General features: G+C 43.8%; 1 protein-coding gene across 2 annotated transcripts in view; it reads right to left on the reverse strand.

Moving 5' to 3' along the window:
• Positions 1–413: 413 nt before the first annotated feature.
• The window catches only part of LOC115152310 (carbohydrate sulfotransferase 8-like), a 90,204-nt gene continuing 78,580 nt past the window's right edge, over positions 414–12,037 (reverse strand). The window contains exons 1-4 of one of the 2 annotated variants that reach the window (XM_029697073.1): positions 7,645–8,011; positions 2,333–2,373; positions 1,772–2,181; positions 414–1,515 (exon numbers count right to left, since the gene is read on the reverse strand). In XM_029697073.1, the coding sequence (XP_029552933.1) occupies positions 807–1,515; positions 1,772–2,181; positions 2,333–2,362 (1,149 nt within the window). In that variant the 5' untranslated portion in view covers positions 2,363–2,373; positions 7,645–8,011 and the 3' untranslated portion in view covers positions 414–806. Of the gene's footprint in view, positions 1,516–1,771; positions 2,182–2,332; positions 2,374–7,644; positions 8,012–12,037 lie in introns of those variants that run through there. The other variant, XM_029697072.1, reaches the window with a different exon arrangement.

Below are 12,037 nucleotides of genomic sequence, written 5' to 3' on the forward strand. Positions count from 1 at the left end.
TAAAATACAAAACAAATACCCCAAGACCTCCCGAGTGGCGCAGCGGTCTAAGGCACTGCATTGCAGTGCTAGAGGAGTCACTACAGACCCTGGTTCGCTCCCAGGCTTTGTCACAACCGGCCGTGATAGGGAGTCCCATAGGGCAGTGCACAATTGGCCCAGCGTTGTCCGGGTTAGGGGAGGGTTTGGACGCGGGGGGTAGGCCGTCATTGTAAATAAGAATTTGTTCTTAACTGACTTGCCTAGTTAAATAAAGGTTAAATAAAAGAGCTAGTGTGGTTTTGAAATCAAACTGAATTATATTCAAATGGTCTATTTCTCATCAGTAAGCAGTAGCTATGAAATCCGTTACAGTATCTGCAAACACTAGTCTTTGCTTTGGGAGAGTATATCTAGCCTCTCTCTTTCCCTTCTTTTCATAAACTTAGGCTGCAGAATAAGTATACACATTATTGAAGAGGACCAAAAAGTATACCTTCACATAACAAGGCTGAAAAAATTTGACAATAACAGATCACTAATTCTTTACCCAAAGTACAGGTCACTTCATAGAAGTCCCTGATCTGCCAATCAATGCAAATGCATTTGATACACTATACAAAGCTTTATGACAAAAAGCTGTAGGCCTACAACCTATGTCCAAAGTAATTACATTAAATCATTATTTTAGCCATTTGTAAATAAGACCTGTAAAAAATAATATTTTACATGATTGTGCCTGTAGCGCTTATTCAAGTCCCACAGGATAATAATCTCGTCCGTAGTGTTCATATTAATAACCTCAACCTGGCAATCCAGCCAGTACCTCAGTACAGGTCTTTAAAGGGCTTGGGGTAGTTAAACATCAGATAATCCATGTAATAAAAGTCATAGGCCCTCTGTCTTTCTGTGGAGTTCAATTGTTCAAAGTATCTCTGGGTGATGGAGGAGGAAGTCCTTTCTGCCTTTGGGTTCCTGTCTTTAAAGTCAGGGAAAGTTAGGTTTCTAGGTGCCCCGATGCTCCGTAGCAGGAAGTTGGCCTCCTCCTTCAGGTTCTCGAACTTCCCGATGAAGTCGTAGCGCAGCAGGCAGGGGCTGCAAAGCTGGCTGACCGGCTCCCAGTGGATGTCCATGCCCACGGGCCGCCTCACATCCAACAGGTACTGGACAAACTCTCTGAAGGTGACCCCGGCGCCGGTCCTCAGGGCAGAGCGTGAGGCGTTGGCCCGGTACCGGGAGATGATGGGCCGGCCGAACACTGGGTGGTAGTACGAGTTGGGGCTCTCGAACTTGTCACGGAAGGCTGACACAAGCCTCTCGAAGGGCTCCCGTACGAAGAGGACCTTAGTGTAGGAGCGGAGGTGCTTGGCCACGCCCGCCTGGTCGAAGGCGTCCAGTCGGCGGAGCTGGTTGGCGTAGTGGGCGTCGTCGTGGGCGATGATGTGCGTGGAGGTGGCGCTGCCGCCCAGGACCATCAGCACCCGCTTCCAGTTGGAGCAGCCGGCTTTGGGCACCTCACAGTACAGCAGACCTGACCTATTATTTATTAAACAGTACAACAAAAATATATTCATAGTTATCTGGGGCTGTATCCTGTATGTATCTAGGAATCCTGATTTCGGATCAGTTCTGCCTTTTTAGATCACAATGAATTAAATTATATGGACGGGGGGGCCTCAAGATCAGCCGGGAACATGAATTGCAATGAAATACAATTATACATATAAGTTATGTACTGTAAATAATATCTGTAGATAATTCTCAATGAAATGAACTACTAAAGTTACAACACCTGTCCTCCACGTAGACGCGGGACACCTGCCGGCGGGACACGGGGTGCTCGGTGACGCCCGGCTGGTATTTGGAGCAGACCTCCCTGAGCAGGCGGTGGCGGGACGCCTGGGTTTGCGCCAGGCCCTGTAGCCGACTGTCCTCTTCACCAGAGCGGGCACCACTAGGGGTTACAGACCCGCTCTTTAACAGCAGCTTCCTGTGGCGTTTGGTGAGGGGTTGCCTGGTGCTCTCGGCCTGCTGGTCCCCAGAGGTTGGGGTGGCTGGGTGGGGCAGCCACTGGAAGGCTGGAGGTTGTCTGGGGCTAGGAGTAGGGAGGCTGGGGTACGAGGACATCTCTACCCCTGGTGCTCCATGGAAACCTCCACCCAGGTTGATGCCTATAACGACTGCACTGTCAAAGGACTGCTCCTGTGGCACACAGGAGCACAATTGTTAACGGAAGCTCAACTTTTCAGAAGATGGATATAGTGCTTGTTTCTCAAGAATCCACAAGATGGTGCCATTACATTATTTGAGTGAACTGAGCTAACAGTGATCTGATCTGATCCAATAATCGTACCTTTGGAATTGGCCACCTTGGAGCAACCATCAACTTTGCACCTAGAGAGAGAGAGGGGGGGGGGGGTTGAGTTTGAGAGAGATTGATAGAATCCTACATTACATATTACAAAAAGTCCTTTGCTGGTAACAACTTTCTCCAGCTGAGCTGAAATAGTTATCAAGAGAGAGCCTGGAGGAGAGATGGTGTCTATTACCGATGGTGCTATAGGAGGAGGGTCCATTTTATCACAAGATTGGGTTTTTGATAGAGAGGCAAGATGTGTGTGTGTGTGTGTGTGTGTGTGTGTGTGTGTGTGTGTGTGTGTGTGTGTGTGTGTGTGTCTGTGTGTGTGTGTGTGTGTGTGTGTGTGTGTGTGTGTGTGTGTGTGTGTGTGTGTGTGTGTGTGTGTCTTGCCAAGTGATATTCTTTAGACTGGGAAAAGTGACTATGCATAATAAGACAGAAATTGTTACAGGACTGGTGAGTAGGGATGCCAAAAACTGCTTTGTCATCAAAATATACAGTGCCTTCCGAATGTGTTCAGACCCCTTGACTTTTTCTCCATTTTGTTACGTTACACCTTATTCAAAAATTGATTAAATAAATAAAAATCAGAAATCTACACACAATACCCCATTATGACAAAGTGAAGAGGTTTTTAGACATTTTTGAAAATATATTAAAAATAAAAAGATGTCTTATTTACATAAGTATTCAGACCCTTTGCTATGAGACTAGAAATTGAGCTCAGGTGCATCCTGTTTCCATTGATCATCCATGAGATGTTTCTACGCAAAAAAAGCTCAAAAACCAAGCCATGAGGTCGAAGGATATATCCGTAGAGCTCAGAGACAGGATTGTGTCAAAGCATAGATCTTGGGAACTCCATCATTCTTAAATGGAAGAAGTTTGGAACGACCAAGAATCTTCCTAGAGCTGGCCGCCCGGCCAAACTGAGCAATCAGGGGAGAAGGGCCTTGGTCAGGGAGATGACCAAGAACCCGATGGTCACTCTGACAGAGCTCTGGAGGTCCTCTGTGGGGATGGGAGAACCTTACAGAAGGACAACCATTTCTGCAGCACTCCACCAATCAGGCCTTGGTGGTAGAGTGGCCAGACAGAAGCCACTCCTCAGTAAAAGGCACATGACAGCCCGCTTGGAGTTTGCCAAAAGGCACCTAAAGACTCTCAGACAATAAGAAACAAGATTCTCTGGTCTGATGAAACCAAGATTGAACTCTTTGGCCTGAATGCCAAGTGTCACGTCTGGAGGAAACCTGGCACCATGAAGCATGGTGGTGGCAGCATCATGCTGTGGGGGTGTTTTCAGAGTCAGGGACTGGGAGACTAGGCAGGATCGAGGTAAAGATGAATGGAGCAAAGTACAGAGAGATCCTTGATGAAAACCTGCTCCAGAGCGCTCAGAACCTCAGACTGGAGCGAAGGTTCACCTTCCAACAGGACAATGACCCTAAGCACAAAGTCAAGACAATGCAGGAGTGGCTTCGGGACAAGTCTCTGAATGTCCTTCAGTGGCCCAGCCAGAGCCCGGACTTGAGCCCTATTGAACATCCCTGGAGAGACCTGAAAATAACTGTGCAGCAATGCTCCCCATCCAACCTGACAGAGCTTGAGAAGATCTGCAGAGAAGAATGGGAGAAACTCCCCAAATACAGGTGTCCCAAGCTTGTAGTGTCACACCCAAGAAGACTCAAGGCTGTAATTGCTGCCAAAGGTGCTTAAACAAAGTACTGAGGGTCTGAAGGGTCTGAATACTTATGTGATCAGTTTTTTTTAAACAGTTTTTTCTTTGTCATTATGGGGTATTGTGTGTAGATTGATGAGGAAAAACAACTATTTAATAAATTTTAGAATGAGGCTGTAATGTAACAAAATGTGGAAAAGATCAAGGGGTCTGAATACTTTCTGAAGGCACTGTATGTCTTTGTTACTCTCATTCATTTGCAATACGTTATTTTCTAATGCTCAAAATATATCCCTTCATACAGTTGCTTGTTTTTTTGCTTTTCCTTTATCGTGCCAAACACAGTCAAATATTGTCTCTTAGAAGTCAGGGTAAGAAGTGGTTGACCTCTTGAGAGGAGGAGAGATTCTTCAAGGCTCTTCTGACACTGCAGCCGTCAGAAAACAGTGACCTTCAGTATTAAGATGATCACAGGTCAACTGCTATGAAGCCATCTGGATCCCCCATTACCCTTGGTACAAACACATTAGCAGGCACTCTGTGTTTGTGTGTGCGTGTGTGTTCTAGTAAAGAGTGGCAAGGTTGTCATTGTTATGTAAAGTATCAGTCACCCCCTCGTGGAGCATCCCAATAGCCCTGAATTTATTTATTTTGTTTTCTTGTAGCTGCCTAGTGCTATAGAGCAGTAACACAATATTGAGTACTTGTTTTTGAAATAGTTCATGGGAAATTTAGCACAGTGTCATTATACATTCTAGCCTGCGCTGTAGTTACTGTAGTTCTCACCAGCAACATCTCTAATGTCCACATGATGTCTTGAACATCTGCTATGGTGACTAATGATGTTTTCTGATGTATTCCTCCATCTCTTGGGGGTCTACTTCCCTCCCCCCAAAAATATGAATTCTTTTATGATGGATTATCAACACAATGTGAAAGACATTGACTGTTGTCAAAATGTCTAGTGACTCAGTCCCCAGTATTGAATCATGCTTTCTGTTTGACTGGTTTTCAGTTCTGCTCAAATACATACAGTGCCTTCGGGAAGTATTCAGACCGCTTGATTTGTTCCGTATTTTGTTAGATTACAGCCTTTATCCCCCCCCAAAAAAACTCCCTCATCAATCTACACACAATACCCCATATTGACAAGGCAAAAACTGAAGAAAAAAACCCAGAAATATAACATAAGTATTCAGTCCCTTTACTCAGTACTTTGTTTAAGCACCTTTGGCAGCAATTACAGCCTCGAGTCTTCTTGGGTGTGACAAGCATGGCACACCTGTATTTGGGGAGTTTCTCCCATTCTTCTCTGCAGATCCTCTCAATCTATGTCAGGTTGGATGGGGAGCGTGCTGCACAGCTATTTTCAGGTCTCTCCAGGGATGTTCAATAGGGTTCAAGTCCGGGCTCTGGCTGGGCCACGGAAGGACATTCAGAGACTTGTCCCGAAGCCACTCCTGCATTGTCTTGGCTATGTGCTTAGGGCTGTGGTCCAGTTAGACTGGGGCGAAGGTTCACCTTCCGAGGTCCTGAGCGCTCTGGAGCAGGTTTTCATCAAGGATCTCTCTGTACTTTGATCCGTTCATCTTTGCCTCGATCCTGACTAGTCTCCTAGTCACTGCCGCTGAAAAACACCCCCACAGCATGATGCTGCCACCACCATGCTTCACCGTAGGGATGGTGCCAGGTTTCCTCCAGTAGTGACACTTGGCATTTAGGCCAAAGAGTTCAATCTTGGTTTCATCAGATCAGAGAATCTTGTTTCTCATGGTCTGAGAGTCTTTAGGTGCCTTTTGGCAAACTCTAAGCAGGCTGTCATGTGCCTTTTACTGAGGAGTGGCTTCCGTTTGGCCACTCTACCATAATGGCCTGATTGGTGGAGTGCTGTGGAGATGGTAGTCCTTCTGGAAGGTTCTCCCATCTCCACAGAGGACCTATAGAGCTCTGTCAGAGTGACCATCGGGTTCTTGGTCACCTCCCTGACCAAGGCCCTTCTCCCCTGATTGCTCAGTTTGGCCAACCGGCCAGCTCTAGGAAGAGTCTTGGTGGTTCCACACTTCATCCATTTAATAATTATGAAGGCCACTATGTTCTTGGGACCTTCAATGCTGCAGACATTTTTTGGTACCCTTCCCGAGATCCTGTTTCGGAGCTCTACGGACAATTCCTTTGACCTCATGGCTTGGTTTTTGCTCTGACATGCACTGTCAACTGTGGGACCAAATATAGACAGGTGTGTGCCTTTCCAAATCATGTCCAATCAATTTAATTTACCACAGGTGGACTCCAATCAAGTTGTAGAAACATCTCAAGGATGCTCAATAGAAACAGGATGCACCTGAGCTCAATTTCGAGTCTCATCGCAAAAGGTCTGAATACTTATGTAAATAAGTTATTTCTGTTTTTATTTTTAATAAATGTTTAAACATTAAAAAAACTGTTTTCGCTGTGTTATTATAGGGTATTTGTGTAGATTGCTGTAGATTTGTATTTATTTAATCCATTTTAGAATTTGGCTGTAACTTAACAAAATATGGATGAAGTCAAGGGGTCTGAATACTTTCCAAAGGCACTGTACATACATGCTAATTACTGGTTATGTCAATTGCACTTGTGTTGGTTGTTTAAGTAATAGCCCTCAATGGCATGTGTTCAGTTTTCCTCTTCACATATCTGGAACACCTACTGGTAGTCAGGGCTATTACTGTAGTGTTTACATACTGTATCTATTTAGGGAAGATTGTAAAGCATGCACCTGCTGCCTGCCTAAAAACCACCCCCTACCCACACATACCACCACCCACAACCATCAGTCCCCTTCCTTCATTTCAGGCTTGACTCTCATGACTCTCTAGCAATCATAGACTCACAGCCGCAACTGTAAACGCACACACTCTCAGACAGACAGACAGACAGACACTGGCCTAACGACCCTGGCCTGCCTACGATGGCGATTACGAGATGGGAGCAACCTGACTAGGGTTGAGTATTTTACCAATGTTCCATCCAGAGAATAAATCACTTTTCTCCAGGTAACCCGGTATTTCTCACCAAAACCGGAGGTGTCATTCAAAAACATTTTAAAGCATATAAATAGGCTTAAGTCTGGATTTGATTAGAGCTTTGATCGAAAATTCAAGCCTGATGCTACCTGAGCCTGATGAGTCATACATTAAATACATTTTATGAGCCCTACATTAACGACATTTAATAAGCCCAATCCCAAAAAATACCAAATGATTGTGCCGTTATCCAATACATATATGATACTGGCTACTGCACATTACGCACAACAGATAAACATAAAAGCCCAAAGATGTAGCTAGCTATATACTCTCTTGGGTAAATAAATGAAACTAGCTCCAGTAGGCTAATCTTTTTGAGTGTGAACTGTATTACTGTACTTTATTATTATATGGACTGGAATTACGCACATCTTTCAAACCATGATTAAACTGGGAGAGAACATGCGATTCTGGTGCAGCACATGCAGCCTACAAAGTTACAAGTATATGCTAGAAAATTAGATTTTCATTTTGAAATATAATAGGGCCTATTTTAGAATTAGTAGACTGACGCATTTATACCTTTCATAATATTTCCCCTAATGTAATTAGCCTACCTCCTATTTATATTTGTTGTTGCTTCATTCCGTCCTTGCTTTCAACAGTTAAATTAAATACGTTTTGTTTACCATCCCTTCATCATTCTAATGACATTCTTGAATAAGATAGGACTAGAATTCAATGAAGACTTTCACTTCTCTTGAGGAACTTTGAATGGTTATGGGTCCGAATAAATAACTGCTTTAGCCTACTGCCATCGTGCGTTCGCTCTTCTTTCAAACGACCCGATCTATTGGCTGCTGTATTTAACATTCAGAAAACAAGAGCTTGCATTCTTTTTTGAAGTCTATTGGCATAAGAAATGCTAAAAATAAAAATAAAAAAACATGTCAATCAAGCTATTCTAGTCTAGCGTTTCCTGCATGGGACTCCCAAGAGCTAAGGAGCGTTATTTTTAGAAGGACAGGCCAGCGGAGCACAGGTGCGCGCGTATTGCGCAAGACACGGAGGCTACACATTAGAAGCTTATTATGCATAACCCGTCATTGATTAGCGAAATATAAGTCTAATACTGCATTGAATTTATTTTGTTAGGTTACAGCCTTATTCTAAAATTAATTAAATTGTTTTTGACCCTCATCAATCTACACACAATACCCCATTATTACAAATCAAAAACATGTTTTTAGAAATGTTTGATAATTTATTAAAATAAAAAAACGCAACGATCAGCTTTCCATAAGTATTCAGACCCTTTACTCAGTACTTTGGTGAAGCACCTTTGGCAGCGATTACAGCCTCGACTCTTCTTGGGTATGACACTACAAGCTTGGCACACCTGTATCGATCAGTTTCAAGTCCGGGCACTGGCTGAGCCACTCAAGGACATTCCGAGACTTGTCCCGAAGCCACTCCTGCGTTGTCTTTGCTGTGTGCTTATGGTCGTTGTCCTGTTGGAAGGTGAACCTTCGCCCCAGTCCTGAGGTCCTGAGAGCTCTGGAACAGGTTTTCATTATGGATCTCTCTGTACTTTGCTCCATTCATCTTTGCCTCGATCATGACTAGTCTCACAGCCGTTGTCGCTGAAAAACTCCCCCACAGCATGATGCTTCCACCACCATGCTTCACCGTAGGATGGTGCCAGGTTTCCTCCAGACGTGACACTTGGCATTCAGGACAAAGAGTTCAATTGTGGTTTCATCAGACCAGAAAATCTTGTTTATCATGGTCTGAGAGTCCTTTCAGCAAACTTTCAGCAAACTCTAAGCAGGCTGTCATGTGCCTTTTACTGAGGAGTGGCTTCCGTCTGGTTACTCTTCCATAAAGGCCAGATTAGTGGAATGCTGCAGAGATGGTTGTCCTTCTGGAAGGTTCTCTCCACAGAGGAACTCTAGAGCTCTGTCAGATTGACCATCGGGTTCTCGGTCACCTCCCTGACCAAGACCCTTCTCCCCCGATTACTCAGTTTGGCCGGGCGGCCAGCTCTAGGAAGAGTCTTGGTGGTTCCAAACTTCTTCCATTTAAGAATGATGGAGGCCACTGTATTTTTGGGTACCTTCAATGCTGCAGACATTCTTCGGTACCCTTCCCCAGATCTGTGCCTCGACACAATCCTGTCTCGGAGCTCTACGGACAAGTCCTTTGACCTCATGGCTTGGTTTTTGCTCTGACATGCACTGTCAACTGTGGGACCTTATATAGACAGGTGTGTGCCTTTCCAAATCATTCCAATCAATTGAATTGACCACAGGTGGACTCCAATCAAATTGTAGAAACATCTCAAGGATGATCAATGGAAACAGGATGCACCTGAGCTCAATTTCGAGTCTCATAGCAAAGGATCTGAATACATCTGTTTTTATGTTTAATATGTTTTAAAAAAATGTCTAAGAACCTCTTTTCACTTTGTCATTATGGGGTATTGTGTGTAGATTGCTGAGGATTTTTATTTATTTAATCAATTTTTAGAAAAACTCAAGGGCTCTGAATACTTTTCGAAGGCACTGTATAGGGCTGCATATCAATCTAGAACAGGATGATCTATTTTGGATGCAATTTTAATGGAGTTAATGGAGAGATCGAAAGACTGCGAAAGAGTGCTCGCGCGTGCACTGATTTTAAAGCGATGATATTCCAGTGATAGGCTCTTTGCAGCTGGAATAAATAAATACAAATCTTTACAATTAAAAAAATAAGATGACCCCCAAAAGCCAGAGGGAGATGGGTAAATTAGATGCTCATTCAGTCTTTATATTACTCTAGCATAGACTACGCTGCAGCAAATGCAGGCCTACCTGTCACAAGAAAAAAAGTTACCATGATGAGATGAAGTATTTGTGAACTGCGTACCATACTGAGATGGGCTGTCTGTCCCCACCATGAGCGTTGATGATTCATCATGCAGAGGCCGTAGAGAAGCCAGATTTAGACATTGCATATAATTTAACAGTTCCATTTCACGCTATGCTGTTCATATAAATAATTTACCGGTTTCTTGATGTTAGTTATCCTGGGAAAAGGGAGTGGTTTTGGGTGGTAAATCCCGGTAAATCTTGGTAACCAGGCCATTCAATTCTAGACCTGATTGACAGCACGTGTCAGCAGGGAGGACAGGAAGGTTGTGTCAATGCCATCACACTGACCTACACAGGGTCATCACAGGATCGATTATATGCCAGACCTGTGGAGGCCTGCTACTGGTGACAGACTGAAAGAGAGGGGTGTTTGTGTACTGTGTGTGTGTGCTTGTAGTGTGTGTGTGTGTGTGTGTGTGTGTGTGTGTGTGTGTGTGTGTGTGTGTGTGTGTGTGTGTGTGTGTGTGTGTGTGTGTGTGTGTGTGTGTGTGTGTGTGTGTGTGTGTGTTGTGGGGGGCTGAGCTGAAGGGCCAATGACTTACTTCCTAGGCAAGAACCAGATTTAGACCACCTGTCTAAGGTCTCTCCACTGTCAGTCTACAGACAGACTCTATGAGTAACATCCATAACTCTGCACTCTGCTCTTTCTAATCCTCACCACACTAACTACTCTCTCGATTCAAATCTACTGTAAAACAGTGTAATTGTTTCAACTTGAAAAAGATCGGTTACCCAGTTTCCTAACAAATGTAATTACATCAACTCATTAGTTGAGTTGACTAACTGCATTCACGTTTCATCTTCTCTCTCACCACTGAGCAAGAAAGGACAGCACAGCACAGCTCCATAGACTCAAACTTTGAGTGTATGGGGGGGATGTCTGTACATGAGTAGTCACTTGTATAGACACACAAAGACACTCGTGCAGATCAGTGGCGGTCGGTTCTGTTTAAGATGAGGGAGGATGATTTTTTTAATATGAGCATGGCCTTATTTCTATTCCAGCATATTGGATGGCTCTCATTCAAAGTCCATTCGCCCAGTTCAATATAACAGCGATAGGTTTAGGCTACTGATACTCAAATGTTCCCTATACCCATCATGACGTTGCTACAACCTAGCCTATGAATGAAAGTTTACAACGTAGGTGCACACAGGTTCGGGAGACAAATTTGAGGTGACGGACAGTGACACATGGACAGACAGTGACACATTCAATAACGCCTTGCACACTCTTGCCTGCATCTAGCTGATCTAGGGTGTAATCATTAGTCCAACAGTTGCAAACAAGAGTTTTTATTGGACAAATTCACGTATGTTTATCCCCGTTTTGTTCTGTTTGCTTCTGTTTAAGAAATGTTTTTCAACAGAATCGGCGGAATTAATGAATACACCCTTGAACATGTGCAAACGGTTAACTTTCATAGTCATATACAAACAGCTCGTTGTATTCCTTTTCACATCTACGGGTGACTTTTTGAATATATTTTGTATAATTTGATCTAAAAAGCATGACGTTTTTTTTTATATTTCATTTTTTTTTTTTTTATAAAATTCACTGAGGAGGATGGTCCTCCTCTTCTTCCTCTGAGGAGCCTCCACTGGTGTAGATACACGCACACACACACACACACACGTATAGAAATGCACGCAATATGCATAAAGGAAGGTACACACACACATGCTCAGATATGCATGCAGTACATTGTAAATGTATCTGTATATCCTATCAATACACATTACACAGGCCTGTCCACTCTTTACATCACAAACATACATGTCATCTTCTAGAGGGATTACCAGTAGTGTATCACACCACTTCTTTACTGGTGTGTGATGTATGACTAGGGCTATTACCACCACACCTGCAGCCATGAGTCATGGACACAGCAAAATTCTAGGTGACCGTTGAGTCATGGTAATCTCCTTTTATGCACTCTGGACATGCGTTGGTAGTACCTAACTTGCTAACGATCATCAGGTGTCTAATGGCCTGGTACTCGGGGCTCTATTGTCCCTCTAACCACTCTGACATCAATGTAAATGCTATGGAAAATCCCATCAAACACTTATCATCAAAACAGTGTGTGCTTTT

This window comes from Salmo trutta, chromosome 17 (genome assembly GCF_901001165.1).
Source record: "Salmo trutta chromosome 17, fSalTru1.1, whole genome shotgun sequence".
NCBI lineage: Eukaryota > Metazoa > Chordata > Actinopteri > Salmoniformes > Salmonidae > Salmo > Salmo trutta.